This window comes from Podarcis vaucheri (genome assembly GCF_965113315.1).
Source record: "Podarcis vaucheri genome assembly, chromosome: 16".
Classification (NCBI taxonomy): domain Eukaryota; kingdom Metazoa; phylum Chordata; class Lepidosauria; order Squamata; family Lacertidae; genus Podarcis; species Podarcis vaucheri.
In genome coordinates, this window is record NC_138754.1 from 5004493 (window position 1) to 5030744 (window position 26252).

The 26252-nt window shown below is 48.3% G+C and overlaps 2 protein-coding genes across 3 annotated transcripts in view; both read left to right on the top strand.

The window, feature by feature from the left end:
• CA14 (carbonic anhydrase 14) overlaps window positions 1–25677 on the top strand; it is a 31948-nt gene extending 6271 nt beyond the window's left edge. Inside the window, exons 2-11 of one of the 2 annotated variants that reach the window (XM_082202454.1) lie at window positions 3310–3330; window positions 11893–12072; window positions 13729–13871; window positions 16164–16259; window positions 16419–16485; window positions 17967–18124; window positions 19053–19179; window positions 22752–22772; window positions 24543–24627; window positions 24953–25677. In XM_082202454.1, coding sequence (XP_082058580.1) covers window positions 3310–3330; window positions 11893–12072; window positions 13729–13871; window positions 16164–16259; window positions 16419–16485; window positions 17967–18124; window positions 19053–19179; window positions 22752–22772; window positions 24543–24627; window positions 24953–25022 — 968 coding nt within the window. In that variant the 3' untranslated portion in view covers window positions 25023–25677. Of the gene's footprint in view, window positions 1–3309; window positions 3331–11892; window positions 12073–13728; window positions 13872–16163; window positions 16260–16418; window positions 16486–17966; window positions 18125–19052; window positions 19180–22751; window positions 22773–24542; window positions 24680–24952 lie in introns of both variants that reach the window. The other variant, XM_082202455.1, reaches the window with a different exon arrangement.
• The window catches only part of LOC309520579 (uncharacterized protein), a 123448-nt gene that overhangs the window by 52751 nt on the left and 44445 nt on the right, over window positions 1–26252 (top strand). The window lies entirely within an intron of this gene.

Below are 26252 nucleotides of genomic sequence, written 5' to 3' on the forward strand. Positions count from 1 at the left end.
CCAAAGGCCTGGTGGAACAGCTCCGTCTTGCAGGCCCTGCAGAAAGATGTCAAGCCCGTAGGGCCCTGGTCTCTTGGGACAGAGCGTTCCACCAAGTCGGGGCCAGTACTGAAAAGGCCCTGGCCCTAGTTGAGACCAATCTAACCTCCTTGTGACTTGGGACCTCCAAAGTGTTGTCATTTGTGGACCTTAAGCTCCTCCGCGGGGCAGACCATGGGACATCCTGCTCTGGCTGCCCCCAGTACGTTTCCAAGCACAATTCAAAGTGTTGGTGTTAACCTTTAAAGCCCTAAACGGCCTTGGTCCTGTATACCTGAAGGAGCGTCTCCACCCCCATCGTTCTACCCGGACACTGAGGCCCAGTGCCGAGGGCCTTCTGGCAGTTCCCTCACTACGAGAAGCAAAGCTACAGGGAACCAGGCAGAGGGCCTTCTCAGTAGTGGCACCCGCCCTGTGGAACTCCCTCCCACCAGATGTCAAAGAGAAAAACAACTACCAGACTTTTAGAAGACATCTGAAGGCAGCACTGTTTAGGGAGGCTTTTAATGTTTGATGTATTACGGTATTTTAATATTCTGTTGGAAGCCTCCCAGAGTGGCTGGGGAAACTCTGCCAGGTGGGCGGGATATAAATAAATTATTATTATTATTATTATTATTATTATTATTATTATTATTATTAGCCCGGCCTCTGGGTGCAGGGCACGCGCACCACCCCAGGCGCCCGATCAACTTGCTCCACTGCTGTGAGGGAACGATGCTTCTGAATCTCAGTTTCTGGAAACCTCAGGAGGAGAGATTGATCTTGTATCCTGTTTGCTGGTTTTCCCACATGCCTCTGTGGGGCCAGGGTTGTGGACTGGGCGGGCCGGATCCAGCCGGCTCTTCTTATTTTCACAAGAAATGCCTCAAAAAATAACTTCCCAGCTCCCTTTGTCTGTCAAGACCCAATCTCAGCTTCCTGGCCCCTGCCCAGCCCATGGCAGCGTCCCAGACACTGACTCAGCAGCCGCAGGGAGCTTCCTTGCCTGATGGAGAGATGGACCACTGCCCTTATCCCCTCCAGCTCTTTTTATGTCCTCATGACAAAATTCAGCCTGGTGCCTGCATTGAAGTCTTTTAGGAGCGTGCGACGGAAGCCATTGGCTCTTCTGACGTCCTTATGGAACCTCCAGGTCCAGAGACAGTCTATCTTGATTCTTTGGTTCTTTGGGGGTAATTTGGCCAGTGTGAGAACAGGACGCTGGGCTAGACGGGCCGTTGGCCTGATACAGGAGACTCTTCCTATGGTCTTATGGAGTAAAGGAGTGGACTTCATCATGTTGGCGGGCATTTATACACATAGCACGTGGGTGTAAGAGAGGGAGAGGAAATGTAAATAGCGAGGCTAGATAACGCCCCCCCAAAAACACAACCTGTTGATGATGATGATGATGATGATGATGATAATAAAAATAAAATGTTTATTTATACCCCGCCCTCCCCACCCTTATACAATTTTTTTGACTCCCATCAACCACATCTGAACATTTTCCAATCTATTCACTTAATTTACATTTCTTACTTTCACTATTACATTCAAATCTCATAACAAATACCTCTATTCTTTCTCTACTTTACAATGTTTCATATATCCCTCCTTACAAAACTTCTTGTAGTCCTACTAGCATAATTTGTTGATTACAGTTGCTCTTCAAATAGTTCGTATATTTCTTCCAATCTTCTGTGAATCTCTGGTCCCGCAGGTTTCGAATCCTTCTTGTCATTTTATCTAATTCTGCGTAGTCCGTTAATTTTGTCAGCCATTCTTCTTTCGTCGGAATTTCCTCTTGCAGAAATCTCCCGTCTTGTAGCCCTAACTTCTTCCAAGCTATTGGGGAGGGAAGGAAGACTCCCCCCCCACTTTTTTCCAAGTTCACGCGACCGAGGTAAATTTAGCAGCGGCCGGAGATAAACTCTCCTGCAAATCAGATCCCTGGCAAGGGACTGGCTTCCTTTCCAGGCATGGAACGAAATTCCAATTCACTTATCGGCTTCGACTCAGGTTTCTTCTGTTGAAGCTGACTGCTCGCCACTTTTAGGTCCCAGGTGTGATTTAACATATCCCTCTCTCTACATACATGCATTCATGTATACGTAAAGATATGTATATTTCGGCTACAAATAAATTTAAAAGCATTCACTGGCTTTCCCAAAGTGTAATCGGAGATGGGCTTTTTAGATTCGGTGTTTGAGCGGACTCTCAAACATTCCCTGGGGATGGAATGACCTTTTGTAAAAGCTCCTTCGTCTTTTTAAAAAAACAAAACGTATGAAAGGAGCCAGCTTAAAAGGGCAGAACCTCTCTGAGAGCAAGGCTGTGGTACTGGCCAATAAACTTTTCAAAATGCCACATGGGATTATGGGGATGACGGGGATGTGCGTGAGAGAGCAGTTGCGGCTGTCAAAAGGTGTCTTAACAGGACAAGATGGAACCTCAGGATCAGATGCAGTCTACCTCAGATTATGGGATGCGGGTGGCGCTGTGGGTTAAACCACAGAGCCTAGGACTTGCCGATCGGAAGGTCGGCAGTTCGAATCCCCGCGACGCGGTGAGCTCCCGTTGCTCGGTCCCTGCTCCTGCCAACCTAGCAGTTTGAAAGCACGCCGGTGCAAGTAGATAAATAGGTGCCGCTCCGGCGGGAAGGTAAACGGCGTTTCCGTGCGCTGCTCTGGTTCGCCAGAAGCGGCTTAGTCCTGCTGGCCACATGACCCGGAAGCTGTACTCCGGCTCCCTCGGCCATTAAAGCGAGATGAGCACCGCAACCCCAGAGTCAGTCACGACTGGACCTAATGGTCAGGGGTCCCTTTACCTTTACTTTTACTTTTACTTTTACCTTTACCTCAGATTATAAGATACAAATGAGCAGCAGCAGGGGAGGGCTGGTGTCTTCTTGCCCTGCAATGGGGCATCGCTGGGGGGGGGGAGGGCAATAGAGGAAAACAGAGTCCTGAGCACAAGACCCTTCTCCCCTCCTGCAATTTCCAGCACCTGGTATTCAGAAGCATCACTGCGTCTCACTGTGGACGCAGAGCATCGCCAGCATGCCTAGTAGCCATTGATAGCCCTCTCCTTGTGAATTTGACCAATCTTCTTTCAAAGACCCCCATTTTGTTGGCCCTCACTGCCTCCTGTGGCAGGGAGTTCCAGAGTCTAACTATGTGTTGTGTGACTAAGTCCTTTCTTTTATCTAACTTATACATGGTGATTATTGCTGACGATACTAAGATTTAGCAACACTGACTCACCACTTCTCTTCTCCCTTTGCAGGATCCCACTGGACATACGAAGGTAAGGAGAGGCTGTTCGTCCTCCCGGTGTCTGAATTTGCTTTCCAGAATTTCAAACACATTCATTTGCTGCCAGTGGTAAGTTTGCCACAGCGCCACGTTCGAGGAGGCCCCCTCCCCGGAGTTGCAGCCAGCACCAAGGAAGCAATGCCAGGCTGCGTAGTCCGACAAAAAGCTCCTGAGCATGCACAGAAGGTCTTTGCCTAGCGGCCTTCTTTCCCTATGGCATCAGCGTGGTGTAGCGGTTAGAGGGGGACCTGGGAGACCAGGGTTCGAATCCCCCACTCTGCCGTGAAGCTGGTTGGGCGACCTGTGAAGCAGTCGCTCACTCTTGTCCTAACCTTTCCTGTAGGCTTGTTGCAAGGATCAAATGGAGACTACTATGTACATTGCAAATAAATGCAACACATATGCAATAAATTAAGAGAGAGTAAATAATTAAGCTCGTTTCATGCAGGTTTGGGAGAGGCAAATAACCTGAAAGATTGCTTCTCCCTAGGCAAACCAACCGGGGTGTTAAGATCCCTGGTGATTACCTTGCAAAGGTGGATTTAGCCTTAGTTAGCCTTGGTGAAGACCGGATGTTTTCATCCCCAAAAAGCTTTCCATTGAAATGAGGCTGCGGTTTAATATTTTAATGTTGTATTTTAATCTTGTTTTTAAGTTGTATTTCAATTAATTTGTTTTTATATCGGTTGTTAGCCGCCCTGAGCCCGGTCTTGGCTGGGGAGGGCAGGGTATAAACAAAATTTATTATTATTATTTAGTAGGTGTTTGCCCAGCTTCTGGAAGGAGGGTCTGATAGGGTCCTAGAGTCCTCTCCCCCCTCCCCAAAGCTGGGCAAGCCATTACCAGACTGCCAGAGCCTTGCAATTCCTTCCCAAAACCCAACGCCTTGTTTACCTGGCTTAAGCCAGCGCTGCGAGGGCTGGTGGGAGGTTGTGAAGTGGCCTCACACGCGGAGGCATATTACCAGGATCTGCTCCTGTTCCCTTGGTCTCCTCAGCATCAGAGGCCCGGTTGGTGGTGACAAGAGACAGGGCCTTTTCTGTGGCAGCTCCCAGACTGTGGAATTCCTTCCCGGGAAAGTCTAGACTGGCTCCCTCTTTGTTATCCTTCCGCCGGCAGGCTGACGCCTTCCTGCTCAGACAGGCCTTTGGAAACGAAGGTTCAGATGATGCTGCTGTCTGGGCAAACACTCATGCGCATTGGCTACATTCAAATGAAGGAAAGGTACTGCATAGCAGCCTAAGCAAGTTTTGCTTCCTTTTTCTGGTTAATTGGCCATAACCTTTGATAGAATACAGATAATTGAATGGACATTGTTGCATTACATTCTCCATTAAATTATCTTTCCACTGATATATAATTTTATGGCATTGCTCCCCAAAAAGGTGGTGTTATGGGCAATCAAACCTCAAAAATACACTTTCCCCCACAATTTTGGCCACTAGTGAAAATTGCAGGGGCTCAGTGTGCTCTGATGTGTTTTAGGGGCTGCTTTGAGCAAGTTTGCTTTTGCCACCTTGCATTTTATAACACTGCCGTTAAATGTCATAAGCTGCGTTATGATGGTTAGAGCATGGTGCTGGTAACATCAAGGTTGTGGGTTCGATCCCTGTCCGGGACAGCTGCATATTCCTGCATTGCAGATGCTCAGAGGTCCCTTCCAACTCTATAATTATATGCTTCTATGTGGATCTCTAGACAGCATCTTAAAAAGCAGAGACATCACCTTGCCAACAAAGGTCTGTATAGTTAAAGCTACGGTTTTCCCAGTCGTGATGTATGGAAGTGAGCGCTGGACCATAAAGAAGGCTGATCGCTGAAGAATTGAGGCTTTTGAATTCTGGTGCTGGAGGAGACTCTTGAGAGTCCCATGGACTGCAAGAAGAACAAACTGATCCATTCTGAAGGAAATCAGCCCTGAGTGCTCACTGGAAGGACAGATCCTGAAGCTGAGGCTCCAAGACTTTGGCCACCTCATGAGAAGAGAAGACTCCCTGGAAAAGACCCTGATGCTGGGAAAGATGGAGGGCACAAGGAGAGAAGGGGACGACAGAGGATGAGATGGTGGGACAGTGTTCTCAAAGCTACCAGCATGAGTTTGACAGTGGAAGGCAGTGGAAGATAGGAATGCCTTGTGTGCTCTGGTCCAGGGCGTCACGAAGAGTCGGGCACAACTAAACGACTAAACAACAACAATATGGATCCCAACTTGGGGAAAAGGCGGGATGTAAATAGATTAAATCAGGGGTTCCCAAAGCAAGAGGTGGTCTTCCTGAGGGTGGGTGGGATCACCCAGAGGGTGCCAAGAGGCAAGGGGGGGCATTGGAGGGATAAATGACTCAGACTTTGCAAAGCTGCTCCTTCTTCTTTGGCGATCATCTTAGCCAAGTAAGATTGTCTTCCATAAACACGGTTTTAACAATGAGTCCGTAAGTGACTGTAGAGGCCAATTCTGGATCCACACGTCCTTCCACAGTGGGGACATTGGTTTCCGGGCAGGGGTTGATTCCGGTGTGGATTTGCCAAGCGTGCCTTCCTCTCCCTTGTGTCCTGAGTTCGAGTGTCTTCAAAGCCCATGACACCTTTGCTAAAGGCTGTTCTCCAACTGGAGTGCTCACAGGCCAGTGTTTCCCCGTTGTCAGTGTTTATACTACATTTTTAAAGATTTGCCTTGAGACAGTCTTTAAACCTCTTTTGTTGACCACCAGCATTACACTTTCCATTTTTAAGTTCGGAGTAGAGTAGTTGCTTTGGAAGACGATCAGGCATCTGCACAACATGACCAGTCCAACGAAGTTGATGTTGAAGAATCATTGCTTCAACACTGGTGATCTTTGCTTCTTCCAGTACAGTGTTATTAGTTCACCTGTCTTCCCAAGTGATGTGTAAGATTTTTCGGAGACACCGTTGATGGAATCTTTCGAGGCTGGCACCACTGGATCAAATCCCCCTTTTGCTGAACTAATCAAACCATATAGTTTCCACTGGATTTTCAATAAATGTGCAACTAGTTGTTGCTTTTTCAGTTTGTGTGTGTGTGTGTTAGTATTTTCCCCTTACTGGGTCGCGCAAACCGTTATTCTGAATAATGCTTTGTATAGGGCAGGGTAAGGGGCACCGGGGATGAGTTTGTGGAATCAAGGTGGGGAGAGGCCCTAAAAAGTTTGGGAACGGCTGTGTTACATGGAGAGAGAGAAAACAATTCTCCCCTCTGGCCTCTAAGCCCCCAAATTCCCTTTTGTAACTGCTGAGTGTGTTTTCTACAGCCGCACGGCTGTTTTCCCCCAGCTAAAACCTTCCGCACCAAATCACCGTCCCAATTAGCAAAGGAACCGGCGACGTTCCAATGAGGTTAGCATTGCGGCACTCAGCCAGGCAAGCTTGATCCTCTTTCACGGGGAGTAATCCAGTTCCATCCCACCCCCTTAAGCTCACCCAGAGTGGCCAACTCATGGGAAAGAAACAAAGGCATTGTTGATGTTGAAGGGCTGAAAAGGGCTTAGCCGTGGTGGCGGCGAAGGCCGGCTGAGATCCCTCAGCTGGGATTGGCGTTATTTGCAATGAAGGGGGAGAGGTTCTCTTTGGTTCGTGTTTAAAGGTGAACCTATCCGAATTTGCTTTTCCCAAAATGCCCTGCAGAGCGAATCACGGCCACCCTTTAAAATTCGGAATTCTCTGAATTTTGCAACGCAGGCCTCTGACGAAGCAACGCGTTCAAAAATGCATTTGCAGGGGAAAGCATGGAGATGCTTTTTTTTTGGGGGGTGATCGTTTCCCTAATAATTGTGTGTGTGTGTGTGCGCGCGCACACACACACACACACACACACAAAATCTATCAGTGAAAATAATGTTTTAGAAAAGTATTCTATTAAGGGAAATCACATGGGGAAAGTGCACATATTGGAATAAATTTGCCTTAACATGCTGATCATTTTTCATGAGGACCAGTACCTTTTTAAAAAAAGGGTAAATAGATTCGGAAATGTTGAAAAAAGAAGAAACTGGGATGCCTTCATTGCCTGTGATGACTCTTTGGGTCTTTTCCGACAAGTCTATGAGCCTACAAGACAAGCTGATATTGATGTCTTCACCTCTCCTGAACAGCAAATAATAAAAAATGACCCCCAAATTGGAGAAAACAGTGTACCATGATGGTTAGTCAGTTCACCTGTTGGCGCTCTGTTGGAGAAAATCGGAGGGGCAACAACCAAGCAGAATGGTGTCAAAGTCCCCGGAAGGCTCTTGAGCTCTCATTGGTTCATCCCAGGCCCCTCCTACAATGGGCAGGGCTTGAGAAGCATGAGCGACGGCTGGGAAATTGCGAGGACTTCATTTCCCGAAAAGTTATTTTTTAATACAAATCTTGCCCTGATAGGTTGTTCACTTGCCTCATTCATTTTTCGTAGTTGCAGAAAAACAAAGGGCTGCACGAGACGAAGCTCTACTCAGAGTAGAACCCAGTGAAATTCATGGGCTCAGGTTTAGTCATCTGTATGTCTTTTAGTGATGTATGGAAGTGAGAGCTGGACCATAAAGAAGGCTGATCGCCGAAGAATGGACGCTTTTGAATTCTGGTGCTGGAGGAGACTCTTGAGAGTCCCATGGACTGCAAGAAGATCAAACCTCTCCATTCTGAAGGAAATCAGCCCTGAGTGCTCACTGGAAGGACAGATCATGAAGCTGAGGCTCCAAGACTTTGGCCACCTCATGAGAAGAGAAGACTCCCTGGAAAAGACCCTGATGTTGGGAAAGATGGAGGGCACAAGGAGAAGGGGATGACGGAGGACGAGATAGTGGGACAGTGTTCTCGAAGCTACCAGCATGAGTTTGACCAAACTGCGGGAGGCAGTGGAAGACAGGAGTGCCTGGCGTGCTCTGGTCCAGGGGGTCACGAAGAGTCGGACACGACTAAACAAATGTCTTTTCCAATAGGTCGGGCTAACTGTTTGGTGGTGGCGGCGAATTTTCATTCCAAGGGACGGGAAAACAATTCCCGAAGCCTCCAACCATGCTGCTGTCATTTTAAGCTCTTAGGCCACCGGAATGACAATTGCGCCAGGCAGGGAAAAAGCAAACAGCTTTATCCTTGCTTCCCCGCATGGAAGGAAAACTTTTGCAGCCAGCGCAGAGCCCGGCGAGCGCTTGAATTCAGATGCAAGGGAGCGTGTGATGTGCTTCTCATGCCTTGCATGGGGGGGGGGCATTCAGAAGCAAACCTCTTTCACAGAAAGAAAGAGGACCTGACTTGCCTTTTCGCCTTTTTTTTTTGGCGAGGAAAAGACGTCCCTTATTACTGGCGGAACTGGCACTGGGTGCCAATGCTAGGAAGCAGATGAGGACAGACAAAAAACTCTTTGTGGGTGGCAGCGCGGTGGACAGTGGCACAGATTTTGGGCATGGTCAGATGCAGGCTGTGTATTCATCAGGATCAGTTTTTATGGTTAATTTGAATAAATCTTTTCTGGTCTCATGCTTTTTCATTTTTTTACGTTTGCTGGCTTAGAAACTCCAGAATTTAAAATGCCTTTTCACATGGGTGTCCAATTATACACGCATATATACTTAAAAATCCCGTTTTTCCACAGTTCCTGCCCATAGCAAGTGCTTTTATGTATCAGTCAGCAACTACGGGGGGAAATGTTTTTGAGCCTGCACTGGGCATCAGTTCTTACTGAAAGCAACAAGATTTCGTACCCTCCAACATTTCTCTGAAGAAAATAGGGACACGCCCTATTCCATAATAATAAGAATACCCCACCCATCTCGAAATATGTAAAAAAACAAAAAATTGTCCAGTAGCACCTTAGAGACCAACTGGGGTTACGCGCTCATCTGGCTTGGGGGCTTTGGTCCAAATTGGAGGCCCCTTCGCTCCAAATTGGCTGCCAGTAGTTTGGTGTTCTGTCAGCAACAGGCTCTCAAAGATGATGCCCTTTCCTTCCTCCCTCGGTCTGGACCCCAAATAATCACCCCAGAACACCTCTGCGCTACCAGTTCCTTCCGCCTGCTCTCGCGCCCGGCGGCCTGTGTTGAGAGAGGCCATGTCTGAGGAGCTGTCATCGCGCCCAAGCGGTTGGTCTGATGTCTTCCAGCCTTCTAGGCTGGAGGACTAGGGACATCTCAAAGCTTTCCATGTGCTCCTCAAAGCTAAGCAATAGCTTTTTCAGATGGTCCTTGCAGGTTACTATAGAGTAAGCATTACAAGAACATACTATCAGCAAGATACAGCACACCCTTGCTTTTTTATTTTAATTTTATCATCTCTCTATTCCTATGTTGTATACAGTCATACCTCTTGTTACGTCCACTTCATGTTACGTTCTTTCAGGTTACGTCCTGCGGCGACCCGGAAGTACCAGAAAGGGTTACTTCCGGGTTTTGCCGCATGCGCAGACGCACAAAATGACGTCACGTGCATGCCCAGAAGTGCCGAATCGCAACCTGGGCATGCACAGATGCGCCGCTGTGGGTTGTGCTCTTTTCATGTTACGAATGGAGCTTCGGAACGGATCCCGTTCGCAACCAGAGGCACCACTGTATGTGATAAGAAAGCAAGGGAATTAAGATTAACACATTCTTGTTTGATCCATCACATGTATTAGCACAACGTTTCCTTTTCCAAATACTTAGAAGCATTTGTTTACACCACGGAAGATATTCTCCTCTGCCGATGTTCCGTCTCTGCCCTGATGGTGCTTAATGCTTAATCCCCACAATTTCTTCTCTCTTCTCTTTCTCGCTTTCGTTCTGGAAATTTTTCCTTTTCTTATAATTTCAAAACTTCAATAAAAGTTAGATGGGGGGAAAGAACCTTAAATGAATAATGATTATGGCAGAAAAGGACCGTTCTTTTGCTGATCACAGAGAAGGAGCTTGGAGATTGACCTCAAGGTCTGAATGGGCTTGTACAGGGATAGGTGATTTGAAAGAACATCTCTCATGAATGAAATCAAGGGTTGTACGGTGGTACCTTGGGTTAAGAACTTAATTTGTTCCGGAGGTCTGTTCTTAATCTGAAACTGTTCTTAACCTGAAGCACCACTTCAGGGGCCTCCTACTGCCGCCACGCGATTTCTGTTCTCATCCTGAAGCAAAGTTCTTAACCCGAGGTACTATTTCTGGGTTAGCAGAGTCTGTAACCTGAAGCGTCTGTAACCTGAAGTGTCTGTGACCCGAGGTACCACTGTATCCAGTGTGGGGCATGAAATTAGAGTCACTTGGCGATATACTTATGGCACTGCTGGGAGGTTGATGCACCAAGGGAATGTTTAAAAGCACTTTTTCAAAAACAAAAACACCCCCCCCCCCAATACCCAGAGTCCTTTTTGTTGGGGATAATTCAGACAGAAATTCCCAGGTGTCAAAAAAGGTTACTTATTTATGGCACTACTGCGGCCCGTGTTTTGTTAGCCCAAAAATGGAAAACGAGCGAGGTCCCAACGAAAGAGGAATGACAACTTAAACTGATGGAATATGCTCAGCTTGCAGACTTAACTTATAGAATAAGAGAACAAGAAGAATATACATTTAAAGAAGACTGGAAAATGTTTATTGAATATATGGGTGAAGATTGTGTACGTATGAAAACGTTGGCAGCATTAAGATATATTCAGCAGTGTAAATAAGTTTTGATGGATGTAAAAATTCAATACTGAATGGTTTAGTTTATGTAAAATATGCAGGGATCGATGGCATGCAAACTGAACCATGGAAAGGGAAGAAGGGAAGTCACTGATATTTTAAAGTTGTTTAAATGAAGATTCTAAAATGTGAAATAGAAAAACTTAATAAAAATTAAACAATAGAGAGGAAGGAGAGAGAGAGAGAGAGAGAGAGAGAGAGAGAGAGAGAGAGAGAGAGAGATGGCTCAAAGTTGTGCATTTACCAACTCCTGATTTTCCCTAAAAACAGAATAAGACCCTGCAGGATCAGGCCAAAGGCCTATCTTATCCTGCATCCTGTTCTCACAGTGGCCAAACAGATGCCTCTTTCAGGAAACCCACAATCAGGACTTGAACACAGGACCGGTTCTCCTCTCCTGTGGTTTCCAGCATCCACAGAAGCATTTCTGCCTCCGACTGTGGAGGCAGAACAGAGCTGTCCTGGCTAGTAGCCATCAATAGCCTTCCCCTCCAAATTTGCCTGCGTATTGGCGGCCATCGCTGATTCCTGTGGCAGGGAGTTCCATAGTTTAACTATGCACTGTGTGAAGAAGGATGCTCTTTTATCTGCCCCGAATCTCTCCTCCCCACTAGCACATTGCTGCCTCAGTGATCAGTGTTTATGTTAAGTTGTGGGTGAACATATCAGTCAACACAGCGATTCTTCAAACAGCTCTTCTTTATTCATAGGCCAGGACAGAACTGAACTGAAGGGTTCAGTCAGCCTGCTTATATAGAGCTCCAGTACAACGTAACTGTAACAATTTTCTAAATCTATCCAATCACTGAACGTCATTTTCGAACCCTTATTTGCATAACTATCTACAGTATCCCCCTGCTGGCCCAGGGTGAGAACTTCAGTACATAACAGTTTATATTCTTCCTTCTCAGGGTCCCACGGACAGGAGCACTGGCCGGACAATTACCCAGACTGTGGGTGGAAAGCTCAGTCCCCTATCGATATTGACACGGGAACAGTCCAATACGACCCTTCCTTGCCTCCGGTTGAGACATCGGGGTATCGGAATCCAGGAGGCGATGACTTCACCCTGATAAATAACGGACACACAGGTGAGGCTGTTTATGGGACTTAACGGCACTCCCCCTTTCCCCAACCCCATCTGCCATCTGTATTTTCTATTTTCCTGGGGTTAGGGAACGCTCCCTGCCAGAACGCTGCAGGATGGAAAGGCAGATTCGATACACAAAAATAGAAAAATGCAAGATGCTAGCACATGTCCTGTCATGTATAATCACCTTGTTGAACAGCGGTTGGCCCATGGCTACAGCCCAGGCCTGCAAAATCTCTGGTGCCAGGAAGACTCCCCTCCACGTCGCCATGGAGACCTCTGTACCAGGGAAGATGCTGGTCCGTTACCATGGTGACGAAATGTGGCCAGTTGTTCACCTGGCAACTCCAGGGCAAGATCCATTCTCCTTGCACATGCGAATAATAATCCTTCTTCTTGCAATGAAGGGCTGAAGAAAGCAATGGTTCTCCCCATCCAATCACAGACCCTCTGAGTGTCCCTATTTGCCAGAGACATCCCCGATTTAGAGAAGCCATCCCAGTTTCTGATTTGAGCCCGGAATGTCCCGCTTTTCCTTAGGACGTCCCTATTTTCCTTGGGAAAATGTTGGCGGGTATGCAGTTATCTGACCCCTGAGCTGTCTGAAAGCAATCCTGTATAGGGAAGTTTTTTTAAAAAATGTTTAATGTTTTATTATGTTTTTATATACAGTCGTAACTTGAGTTGCGAATGTGATCGGTGCGGGTGGCACATTCCCAACCCGCAGGGTTTGCAACCCACAGCTCCACATCTGCGCACGCGCATGACGAGATCTGGCACTTCTGCGCATGCGCGTGATGTCATTTTGGGCTTCTGCGCAAGCACGAAACCCGAACGTAACCCGTTCCGGTACTTCTGGGTTCGGCGTGGTCCGCAATCTGAAAACGTGCAACCCGCAGGGTTCGTAACCGGAGGAAATGTAGCTTTTCAGACCTTTCCCGGGAGGTTGCTCCCGGGAGGGAGGAAGGAGCCAACTGACACCGAGGGTAGGTTCAGAGAAAGAGTTTATTTCTGCTCTCTGGAATAGCAGAAAGGCACTGCGTGATCAGTCACAAGCAAGCACACCTAAAGAGCAGTTACATACAGCCTATATTCCCTGTAGGTCCCCTTTCCCCCTCCCCAGGAATCCAGCCTCATGAATTTGTACACATAAATTTGCATCCTTGAGCATGAGTAGAAATTGTTTCTGTACTTTTATCTGGCACTCCTGGCGCCATTCCTGGGGTCTGTGCATCAGCGTGTTACAACTGGTAAGATAAGTTGGAAGCGCCATCCCGTCTCTACTCGGAACTGACAAGGCCATCTATTACGCCTTCATGGACTGATAAAGGAGAAGGCTTTGTTTATTCAGCTACTTTGTGTTATATAGCTCAAGCTAATGAATTTTAGCTAATGGACCCTCAAAGAAAGAATTTGGGAAGTTTGGGGCCTAGTTGGGGTGACTACACAGTCAGGTTTGGGTAACCTGTCCCTTCAGTATGACTGTATGTAGCCCAGAATGGCCGGGGCAACCCAGTAAGACGGTATGGGGTATAAATAATAGAATTATCAATATGGAATGGGACGTCCCTGTTTTCAACGGAGAAAGGTTGGAGGGTTTGCAACCACCAGAATGAGGACCTTGTGGCTTCTCTCTCCCTCCCTCTTTCTCTTGCAGTGCAGATGTCTCTGCCCCCAAGCATGCAACTGCACGGTTTGCCCAAGATGTTTACGGCCGTTCAGCTGCACCTCCACTGGGGGAGGAAGGGGAGCATCGAAGGCTCAGAGCACAAGGTGGATGGGAGGCCCTTCCCGGCAGAAGTAAGTAGGCCAGAGCAAAACATTCACACTCCTCCAAATTTTGCACTGTAGTTCTTCAGCTGAGTCACGTATACGAAAATGCATATACTAAAAAAAGGACCCCTGACCGTTAGGTCCAGTCGTGGCCGACTCTGGGGTTGCAGCGCTCATCTCACTTTATTGGCCAGCGTACAGCTTCTGGGTCATGTGGCCAGCATGACTAAGCCGCTTCTGGCGAACCAGAGCAGCACACTGAAACGCCGTTTACCTTCCCGCCGGAGTGGTACCTATTTATCTACTTGGACTTTGACGTGCTTTTGAACTGCTAGGTTGGCAGGTGCAGGGACCGAGTAACGGGAGCTCACCCCGTTGCGGGGATTCGAACCACGACCTTCTGATCGGCAAGTCCTAGGCTCTGTGGTTTAACCCATAGCGCCACCCGCGTCCCTATATATACTAAAGTAAAGTATATATACTAAAGTACGCACAAAAATCGATATATCAGGGGAAATGACACACAAAAAGGTTTAACTTGAGGAGGCTTTGCAGAAACAAGCATGTTAGGCAAAATTGCATGTAGTTATTTCATTTTATCAGACATTTATTTATTCTTGCAGCCCACACTTCAAGAAGATCAAGGTGGCGTACACATGTCTCCTCCCCAATTAACCTTCTCAACAACTCTGTGGGGTAGGTCAGGCCTAGAGGCAGGAACTGCTTCCACCCCACACCTCCTTCCAGGTCACCCACCGAGTTTCCTGGCTGAGCAGGGATTGGAGCCCTGGTCTCTTCAGTCCACTCTTCAGTCCACACGGACTCTCTCTAAAAATGTATGAATCAGGGGGAAATCTGTGCTAAAAATTTGCCGGTGAATTTTCACGGGGAACTTAAAATTAGATTCTCAAGCTAATGCAGAGTGTTGAACTTATGATTGGAAAAATGAGAAGCTGAAGGACACTGGAATTGACAAGTTCACCTCTCCCTCCCTCCCTCCCTCTCTCTCACACACTTAATTTTTTTTATTTGTACAAAACTGCACTTCCGTAGAAAATATAACCAGGTAGCGTGCGACGAAAATGCACGACGCAGGAGATTTAGCGTCCTTCCTCTGGGCAGCTTCAGGCCCTGAAACGGGAGGCAGAGCCACCTTTGCAAATTTGTGTAATTGCTCCAGAAAGATGGAGGACTTTGGCCGGATTTAAGATCCCTCCAGTTCACGGAGGGGCGGTGGGGGATTAATGAGGGCAGCCCGGGACAGCGAGAATTAAGAGCGCGGGAAGAAAGAGGGGAGGGAAATGGCTGAAGTTCTTTTGTCAGAGCAAGCGCTAAAGGAGACCTGGGCTGACCCAGCCATGGCAACAGTAGACGGGTGACCGGCTTAAAACTCATAGCAGACGCCCCGAGGGCTGGGGGAATCAGAAACGCCTTTTTTTTTGCACCCGGGGCAGGACGACGGCTCATCCTTGTAATTTTCTTCCCTGCTATGGAAGGCCGTTTGTTCGCGGTGCATTCGGACACCCCTTAAGATGTCACCGCCGAATTTCGTACGGCGGTTCCTGAGGACGAGAAGCAGGTTTCCTTCTTGTGTTTTTGGATGCCATTTTGAAATCAAGATAGCTGACTGGGCCGTCGAAGCGGGCACTGATTTTAACCACCGATTTCAAAAGAATGCTGATTTTAACCCACCAGTTTAAAAACTGTGCTGATTTTCACCACCGAAAGTGCGCCGGTTTTAAGCACCGCTTTCAAAACTGCTCTGTTTCTGAACCCAGAGTTCAAAAAATTGGACCGATTTTGTTTGTTTGTTTGTTGCTTAGAATTCCTGAGCATCACTAGGTTTGAAGGTGCTGGTTTATTACATTTATCTATTGCTTCTTACACAAAAGTGCCTGAAAGTGACTTACAGAGCCTGCCTGAAGGATTCACAAAGGATTGTGGCAGAATGAGGGAACGGGTGGCTGCTAGGACTGGGTCTGCTCTGTCCTCTTTTCCCCCCAAATTGCTTTTAAAAGTCACAGGCATTATCAAAGGTCAAAGCTAGATTACAGCAAGGCAATGAATTGATTTTAGAATGTATTTCAATTAATTGATTGTGATTTTATGTAAAGTGTGTTACTTTTACTGTTGTTAGCCGCTCTGAGCCTGGCTTCGGCTGGGGAGGGCGGGATATAAATAAAATTTTTTTTAAATTATTATTATTATTATTATTATTATTATTAATCGCAGGTGATCTGCGCCCCTCGCTAAGCCACATGCAGTAGATCTCCTGATTCTCTTTCTCAATCTCTCTTTCTGTCTCTCTTTCTCTCTCAGCTTCACGTTGTCCATTACAACTCGGAGAAGTACAGCAACGTGAGTTTGGCAATGCACCACCCAGATGGACTGGCGGTCTTGGGCGTTTTCCTGGAGGTAAGCATTACAATAGCAAAGCCACAATGCGCCTGAAAAGCTGTCCATATGAAGCTTGTGTATGTTCTCTGGGGCAGGAACCTCTCAGGGCACCACAGAAATAAGGAAATAACAATAGCTCACCCGTCCGATCTCCTCTCTTCCCAATGTGTCTGGCAGGCCGGCGATGCGGAGAATCCTGCCTACGACCACATCCTGGACCTCCTGGACAAGATCCAGTATGCAGGTGAATCGTCCCTCTTGACCAATTAGGGCAGGCAGGATTGTGTGTGTGTGTGTGTGTGTGAGAGAGAGAGAAATGGGATTTGGAACGTGAAAAAGAGCAGCGTTTGAAAAAGGAGGACCCATCTAGTCCAGCATCCCATTCACCCAGTGGTCAAATACCCCTAAGCACCTAGAAAGGATGATAGACTGCCTCTGGAGCTGGAGGTTTCATTAGAAATGCCCTGCTGGATCAAGCCAATGGCACACAGTGTGCTGGGCCCGGGGGTAACCCGAGTAACGCGGTCCAGGTCTGGTCCCGAATACAAGGGTTCTGCAAGGAGTCAGTCCGACAGGGTCAAGGCAGGACACGAGGCAGGAAACCAGGCAAGGTCAGGCACAGGGTCACAGGCAGGTTCTGGCAAACAGCAATGTTGCTCCCGCAACCTGGGGCGACGTCCAGCAGCCTTTTATCGTTGTTGGCCGGTCCTGATCCCCCGGCGACTCACCTCCCTGTTTCAGCCGAAGGCAAGCACTCCTCCTGCGAGTACTCAGGTCTCACCTTCTCTCAGACCTCAGTCTCTGCAGCTCGGGAGACATTGGTGGGTTACTAGACCCAGAGGCCGCCTCAGCCTCCCCTGACCCAACCGGTAGTGGAGCAGCTGTAAGGGATGGCCCAGCTGGAGGCAACGAGGTCATCCCCACATCTGGAGCCAGGGCAGGATCAGGTCCCTGACTCGGCCCAGCTGGTGCTTGTTGCAGGGGAGCCTGTGCAGACTGGGACTCTTCAGAATCAGGCCCCAGACTAGGTTCAGCTGCCGCCTGAGGGAAAGGATCCGGTGTGGACTGAGACTCCTCTGGCTCCGAGCCCAAGCCTGAGTCCGAGTCCCAGGCCATCACACATAGAATCAGAGAATTGTAGGGACGCAGGTGGCGTTGTGGGTTCTCTTTGACATCTGGTGGGAGGGCGTTCCACAGGGCAGGCACCACCACCAAGAAGGCCCTCTGCGTGGTTCCTTGTAACTTGGCTTCTCACAGTAGGGGAACTGCCAGAAGGCCCTCAGAGCTGGACCTCAGTGTCTGGGCTGAACGATGGGGGTGGAGATGCTCCTTCAGGTATACTGGACCAAGGCCGTTTAGGGCTTTCAAGGTCAGCACCAACACTTTGAATTGTGCTCGGAAATGTACTGGGAGCCAATGTAGGTCTTTCAAGACCTGTATTATATGGTCTCGGCGGCCGCTCCCAGTCCCCAGTCTGGCTGCCACATTCTGGATTAATTGCAGTTTCCGGGTCACTTTCAAAGGTAGCCCCACGTAGAGCGCATTGCAGTAGTCCAAGGGGGAGATAACCAGAGCATGCACCACTCTGGCAAGACAGTCTGAGGGCAGGGAGGGTCTCCACCTGCGTACCAGGTGGAGCTGATAAACAGCCACTGAAGCTGTCCTGTTGCGTTATGGGCGCTTCATTCTCCTCCTCTCTTTCCTCTGCTCACATCTCCCGGACAGAACAGAAAACCACCGTTGCCCCGTTCAACGTCCGCGACCTCCTGCCGGTACATTTGGGCCACTTTTTCCGCTACAACGGCTCTCTGACCACCCCGCCTTGCTTCCAGAGCGTGCTGTGGACTGTCTTCCACCAGCCCGTCCAGCTCTCGGCTGCCCAGGTATCTTCTCATCACACACAAACCCTTAGGCTCACCCCCCGAAAACCCAGAGCGATGTTCAGTGCTAGGTGAGTGGGGAAGGGCTGCACTGGAAATTTAGAATCATGGGGAAAGGGACCTGGCGGTCCTCTAGCCTGACCCCCGAAATGCCGGAATCTTACCTTACCCTTGGTTTTGTACCCATTTCACAGCCACAGAGAATCCTAGGGGGTTTTAGCTCGTGAGCCGGTGTGGCATAGTGGTTAGAGTGCCAGACTAGGACCCTGGAAACCAGGGTTCAAATCCATGAAGCTCGTTGGGTGTGGCTTTGCGGCCAGTCACAGCCTCTCAGCCTGGCCTCCTTCACAGGGGAGATGAAGGTGATTGACTACATGGGTTTGGCAGAAATGGCCGGCAGAATCCGGGACCAGGGAAGAGAGATGGCGGAAGAAGATTGGAAGAAATTTAAGAACTATCTTAAGAAATATTGCAAAATCAATGTGTGTTAGAATGAGGCGGCTTTAAAAATTAAACGGAGTACAGCTGTAAAGATTAAGTTAAAAGAAAAGAAAGGTTGACAATTAGATAAAATTAAGGGTGAGGATTTGCTGAACTAAATATTTAAAATGGGAATGCAGAAAGGGGAGGTATGAGGAGGTCGGTGAAGTAAGTTTTAAGAAAATAAGGTTCTGAAATTATACTTGGGTTTTTTTTGTGTTTGTGTATTGGTTTGTTTGATATAATTTGTAAAACTTCAATAAATATCTTTTTTTAAAAAGAGGGGATTAAATGAGGAGCGGGCTTTTAACTATGGAAAAGGTCAGTTCCTTGGGTGACTCTGGGTCAACGAGCCGAGGTTTTTTTCGGGGGACAGGTGGAGAGTTCCTCCTCCCACAGTACAGAGACAGGGCTGCCTCAAGTCCACCTTTATCTACCTCTTCTCTTTCAGCTAGAGAAGCTGCAGAAATCTGTCTATAGTACAGCGGAAGGCGAAGCTCACCCAGAGCTCCTCGTGGATAATTTCCGGGCTCCGCAATCCTTGAATGGCCGAGTGGTTCTTGCCTCTTTCCCCGTGGGTGAGTGCCACCTTCTTGCGCAGGAAAATTCTGCTTAAACACGCATATCTCTCTGTCTGTCTCTGTAAGTCGGATAAATATTGGAGGAGATGCACACGCAAGGCTCTCTTCCAGTTGCTCACCAACCCTCCCCACAACCCCACCTTGGGGAGGTGTAAAAGGAGGGGTGGCTGGTGAGCAACCCAAGCAGGGATAGCAGCTCCTACAGTGCAGTGGCGTAGCGTGGGGGGTGCAGGGGGCCCGGCCACACCGGGCGCAACATCTGGGGGTTAGGGTTAGGGGGCGCAAATCCACGGATTAGGGGGCGCAAATTACTTGCCTTGCCCCGGGTGCTGACAACCCACGCTACGCCACTGCTACAGTGTGTATGTATGCATAGAGAATCCTAGCAACACACAAGCCGGCCCTAAATCCGTTTACTCAGATGTAAGCCTCACTGAGCCCAAAATGATTTATTTCATATTTAAGTACGCAGAGAGCGTCTGCCTTCGCTTTCCAAAGTACAACCACACAATGGAGCAGTGGGAAGAATTTCCAAAGCCCGTGCAAAGCAATCGAGCGATTAGAATCATAGAATTGAAGACCTGGAAGGGACCCCCGGGGTCATCTAGTCCAACCCCCTGTAATCCAGGAATTTCAGCTCAAGCATCCATGACACATGGACACCCAACCTCTGCTTAAAAACCTCCAAGGAAGGAGAGTCCACAACCTCACAGGGGAGACGGTTCCACTGCCGAACAGCTCTCACTGCCAGAAAGTTATTTCTGATGTTTAGTCGGAATCTCCTTCCTTGTTACTTGAAGCCACGAGTTCGAGTCCTACCCTCCGGAGCAGGAGAAAAAAAGCTCGCCCCGTCTTCCGCGCGGCAGCCAAAGGTTTCACTCTGATGGGAGGATGGAGGGGGTGGCAAAGACGTTAAGGAACCAATAGATAAATAAAGTGAGCATTTGGCATAGCAGCCCTTCCTTGTGCATCATGGTTGCCAACTTTTCAGGCGGGGCCGTGCGACTACGACTTTCCCAGCAGCTTCACCTGCAGCAGTGAGCAGGGGGATGGCATTTATTTCTGTGCAAATCTGTTAATTTTTGATGTGCTGAGCTGGTAATTGAGGGCTCCGGGAGAAGCTGTCTGAGAGGCTCGGAATGGGCAAATGGAATTCGCTCTTTCTGGGCGAAGTTGCCAGCTAGGAATGGTGGGGAAAACAGGCAGGGAGGTGCCACCCTCTAGTGGACAAAAGTGGCCCAGCAGCCACAAAGGGAATATGAACAGCGAGGGTTGGGTACAGGTGATGGGTCCTGAATTTAAGAGCATGAGTAGGCAAACTAAGGCCCAGGGGCCGTATCCGCCCCAATCGCCTTCTAAATCCGGCCCTTGGATGGCCCGGGAATCAGCGAATAGAATGTGCCCTTTTATTTTAAATTTATCTTTGGGTTATTTGCGGGGCATAGGAATTCGTTCATTATTATTTTTTCCCCAAAATATAGTCCAGGCCCCCCCACAAGGTCTGAGGGACAGTGGACCGGCCCCCTGCTGAAAAAGTTTGCCGACCCCTGGTTAAGAGCAATAAACTTTCCATGTTTAAGGGCCGAGGTGTGATTTGCAAAGGAAATCCAGCCTTCTAAACTGGCTCATGTTGCAGAATCATAGAACTGTAGAATTGGAAAGGGATCCAGGGTCATCTAGACCAACCCCCTGCAATGCTGTGGAATATTCATGTCCTGGTCCATTTCTATTTCTGCTACCATGTTTTACTTACATATGTCTCTGGTTCCCCAAACGGATGGTATTTTCCCCTATCCGGGTGGGATTACTTAAAGGTAAAGGGACCACTGACCATCAGGTCCAGTCGTGGCCGACTCTGGGGTTGCAGCGCTCATCTCGCTTTACTGGCCGAGGGAGCCGGCATACAGCTTCCGGGTCATGTGGCTAGCATGACTAAGTCGCTTCTGGCGAACCAGAGCAGCGCACGGAAACGCCGTTTACCTTCCCACTGGAGTGGTACCTATTTATCTACTTGCACTTTGACGTGCTTTCGAACTGCTAGGTTGGCAGGAGCAGGGACCGAGCAACGGGAGCTCACCCTGTCACGGGGATTCAAACCGCCGACCTTCTGATTGGCAAGTGGTTTAACCCACAGCGCCACCCGCGTCCCGTGGGATTACTTAAGGGGGTGCTAATAGGCAAGAGGGTGGCAGGGGGCAAGGTGTCGGAGGTGCAAATGACTATCGGCTTTGAAAAGTCGGCATTGCTGAATCAAAGTCATCCTTCTTCTTCTTTTAATTAATCAAACTAAGCAGAGTTTTGACTGGATTTTCAATAAATGTGCAATTAATCGTTGCTGTTCTGAATTTTATTGTGTTGTTATCTCCCTTAGCAGGTTGTGCAAACTGCTATTCTGAATAATGCTTTTTATAGGGTAGAGCAGGGAGTACTGGGGATGAAGTTCGTGGATCTAGTGTCGGGGGTGGGGGCGGAATGGTGCCCCCCCCAAATTCCAGAAACCACTGGGTTGAACCTTTGTTTTGCAATGGTCCCTGAGGACTAGAAACAATCAAACTTAATAAAATCATAGAATCGTTAGAAGGGACTGCGAGGGTCACTTTGTCCAACCCTGGGCAATGCAGAAATCTTTTGCCCAACGTGGGGCTGGAACTCACAACCTTGAGATTAAGAGTGTCATGCTCTTACCAACTGAGCTATATATACAATACGATATGATACAATAATCTTTATTGTCATTGTGTCATACAGAACAACGAAATTGAAAAAATCTACCCCAGACATTCAAAAACCAACAAACCTGCTATCCCAGCTATCCCAGCTTGGTTAACCCCCTAAAAACACCCCATAATTAAATACAATATACTCTCACAGAGACTACCTTACGCTGCGTTTAAAACCAATATTGCATTTGGATAAAACCTGTTTCTCAGGCAGCTAGTCCTAGTCTTTATAACCCTGTACAGTGGTACCTCGCAAGACGAATGCCTCGCAAGACGAAAAACTCGCAAGACAAAAGAGTTTTTCGTTTTTTGAGTTGCTCCGCAAGACAAATTTCCCTATGGGCTTGCTTTGCAAGACGGAAACGTCTTGCAAGTTTGTTTCCTTTTGGATTTTCAATGCATTCCTATGGGAAACCGTGCTTCGCAAGACCAAAAATTCGCAAGACGAAAAAACTCGCAGAACGAATTAATTTCGTATTGCGAGGCACCACTGTACCTTCTTCCAGAAGGCAGAAGCTGAAAGAGATCATGTCGTATTTTTTGCTCTATAAGACTCACTTTTTCCCTCCTAAAAAGTAAGTGGAAATGTGTGTGTGTCTTATGGAGCGAATGCAGGCTGCGCAGCTATCCCAGAAGCCAGAACAGCAAGAGGGATTGCTGCTTTCACTGCGCAGTGATCCCTCTTGCTGTTCTGGCTTCTGAGATTCAGAATATTTTTTTTCTTGTTTTCCTCCTCTAAAAACTAGGTGCGTCTTGTGGTCTGGTGCGTCTTATAGGGCGAAAAATACGGTATGTAATGCATACCTGAAAATGCATAACACTGAAAATTCCTCTCATCTTACCTTTCAGGGTCGCTAGGATATTCTGCAGGTACGTGGACCTCTTGTTTGTTCAGCGGGATGGACGGAGCTGCTCTATGGAGGGGTCACCTGGAGGTGTTACCCGCGGGGTGGTGAAATTTGCAAGAATGGCATAGGGTGGTGGCTTGACATGATGGGATGGAGGGTGGGAGCTGGGAAAGGGCTATGGAGGGAGCCAGGCAGGATCTGGGGGTGGTCACAAATCCTGCAGAGCCTGGCAGGGGGCATCGAGGTGGCAGGTGGAAGAGGTGACCGCAACTGGAAATATTTATTTAAACATCCCAGAGAATGAGCCCTGGCTCAGTGGAAGAACATTTGCTGTTCATCCACAAGGTCCTGGGTTCAGTCCCCACTTCTGACATCTCCAGGCAGGGTTAGGAGAGGCCCATGTATTAGAATTGTGTTCTCAGTATCTTGAGGACTAGAATCCTGCTTAGTTTTTAAGGAAAGGGCCAAAGCTCAGGGATTTGTTGTTGTTGTTTAGTCATTTAGTCATGTCCGACTCTTCGTGACCCCCTGGACCAGAGCACGCCAGGCACTCCTGTCTTCCACTGCCTCCCGCAGTTTGGTCAAACTCATGCTGGTAGCTTCAAGAACACTGTCCAACCATCTCGTCCTCTGTCCTGCCCTTCTCCTTGGGCCTTCCATCTTTCCCAACATCAGGGTCTTTTCCAGGGAGTCTTCTCTTCTCATGAGGTGGCCAAGGTATTGGTGCCTCAGCTTCAGGATCTGTCCTTCCAGTGAGCACTCAGGGCTGATTCCCTTCAGAATGGATAGATTTGATCTTCTTGCAGTCCATGGGACTCTCAAGAGTCTCCTCCAGCACCAGAATTCAAAAGCATCCATTCTTCGGCAATCAGCCTTCTTTATGGGCCAGCTCTCACTTCCATACATCACTACTGGGAAAACCAGAGCTTTAATTAAACGGACCTTTGTTGGCAAGGTGATGTCTCTGCTTTTTAAGATGCTGTCCAGTTTGTCATTGCTTTTCTCCCAAGAAGCAGGCGTTTTTTAATTTTGTGGCTGCTGTCACCATCTGCAGTGATCATGGAGCCCAAGAAAGTAAAATCTCTCACTGCCTCCATTTCTTCCCCTTCTATTTGCCAGGAGGTGATGGGACCAGTGGCCATGATCTTTTTTTTTTATGTTGAAGCTCAGGGATAGAGCGTGCATAATGTCCCATCAACATCTCCAGGTAGACCCTCTGCTGGTTAGTGCCAATAATAATGAGCTAGAGGGGTCTGTATAACACAGCTTCCTTTATTCCTATTTAAGCCAGCCCTTCCTGAAGAACCATGAGGACTGGAACCTTACTATTACTTTTAAGTGAAAGTGCTAGAGTGCCTGCTACTTGGCACCCGGGAGGTCCCAGAGCCAGTCCCCGCCAGCACCTTGTCAGGACTGGGAGAGACTCCTGCCCAAAGCTGTGGAGGGTTGCTACCAATCAGTGCAGACACTACTGATCTAGGCGGCTGGGCGGCAGAAAGGAGTGTTTCCTATATTCCAGGAGAGAGAGAACAGCGCTCTCCATCTTCTCCTTGAGTTTCAAGCAAGTATGTAAAGAAATAGCCTCTTCAGCTGCTCCACTGCGCTAGTCCTCAGTGAGGAAGCTACGCACATTCCACCCCAACCAACTCGGGACTCTGTATTTTATTTATTTAACAAAATTTATGCACCGCTTATGAGGCCTCTAAGAGGTTTGTAGGAGACAGTCTAAAATATTCAACTATAAAGAAGAAACATGAATGGCGCTCTCTCCCTCCCTCTCTCTCCCTTCCAGGTGAGATTGTGGCCATCATTTTCGGGGTGATTTTGGGTTGCCTGGGCATTTTCCTCGCCGGCTGGATTGTGGCGAAGAGAATACGGTGAGATGCGGACACAGACTGAGGCCGAGCTGGTTCCTTCTTCCGGCAGGAGGTATCCCCCCTGGTTAACTTGATGCCAAAAAAACCCCAAGAAGTGGTACCCCAGACATGCCCCCCCCCGGAGATGGGTGCTAATCTGGGGTGAGGGCTGTGGTGCCTCTTAAGACGCTATCAGGACTGGGGAACTCCCATTAGGCTCAGCAAGTGGCAATGGGAATTGTAGTTCAGCCAGCGCCTTAGAGCAGAATCCCCACAGCTGCTGTAGGATCTCAAGAAGTTATTTCTGCCGCCTCCATGACTTTCGCCCTCCCTCCTTCTCAACCAGGGAGAAGAGGATGGAGGAACAAAAGGGCGTCGTCTTCACATCTTCTTCCCGGCGAGCCGTTTTGGACTGACACCTTGACTTGCGACGCAAACAGGCTCCTTCTGAACCATCTCCTCCTCCTTTGCCCTCACTCACACACAAAAATTACGCATTTTGCAGGGCCAGGAAGGGCAGCGGATGAGGCCACAGAAATTTGGCCCTCCCGACGTTGAGGAACTACAACTCCCACCCCCTTCCCTGGGTGGGAGTTATAGTTCGGCAGCACCCAGATCGCCAAAGGTCCCCCACCTCTGTTCTGCCCAGAGAGCAGGAATTTAGGGCGGCCTTTCTCTCAAGCAGCTGCCCTCCAGATAATGTACTCCGACTCCCATCGGCCAGTGCAACTGACGAGTTGAGGATGTTCACAGGGTCAACATCTGGAGATGCAAGGCTGATAAGAAGGGAGGAAAATCCAAGTTGTTTAAAAAGAAAAAAGCCTGCTAGGTTTGACAAGGAACAGATGTACAAAGAGTTTTGGGTTTGTCCGCTTTGCGATTTCTTTCCACCCGGGGGGGGGGGGGAATCAGAATCAGAACATTCTTGTTATTTTCATGGATTTAAAACACCCACACATACACACCGCATTTCTTCCTGGAGCCAGTTGCAAACAGATGTAGACTGAGCCCCCTTTTGAGCAAAGTGTTTCCATCTAACCACTTTATAAAAGAAATAAAAGTCTCTTCCCCTCTTTTTGCCCCAGTGACTGCATACTGCTTTGGATTTGGGGTGGGGGAAAGGGTGGTGGGGAGACAAGGGGAGATGGGGCACAAATCTCTTTGGGGAGGAAATCTCTAGTGTGTCGGAACTGGGAAGAGACCAGGGTTGAAATCCCTGATCGGACATGAAGTGGGTGAACTTAGGCCGGTAGCTGCCTGTCGGCCAACCTCACAGGTCTGTTGTGTGGGTTAAAAGAGGAGGGGAGAGAACCAGGTTTCCCACCTATATTGATGGAATGAATGAATGAATGAATGAATGATTAGGGGATATAAACGTGGATTTGAAAGGGAGCTGGTCCAAACCTTTGCTCATTTTATGCTTGCTTCGGATTAGCACTACGAGACCCTTTGGGGATGGTCTGTTAGCTTAGGTAGCGTGAGCAAAGCTAATAATAATAATAATAATAATAATAATAATAATAATAATAATAATATTTATACCCCATCCACCTGGCTGCGTTTCCCCAGCCACTCTGGGCAGCTCCCAACAGAACATTAACACGATAAAACATCAGACATTAAAAACTTCAGATGCCGTCAGATGT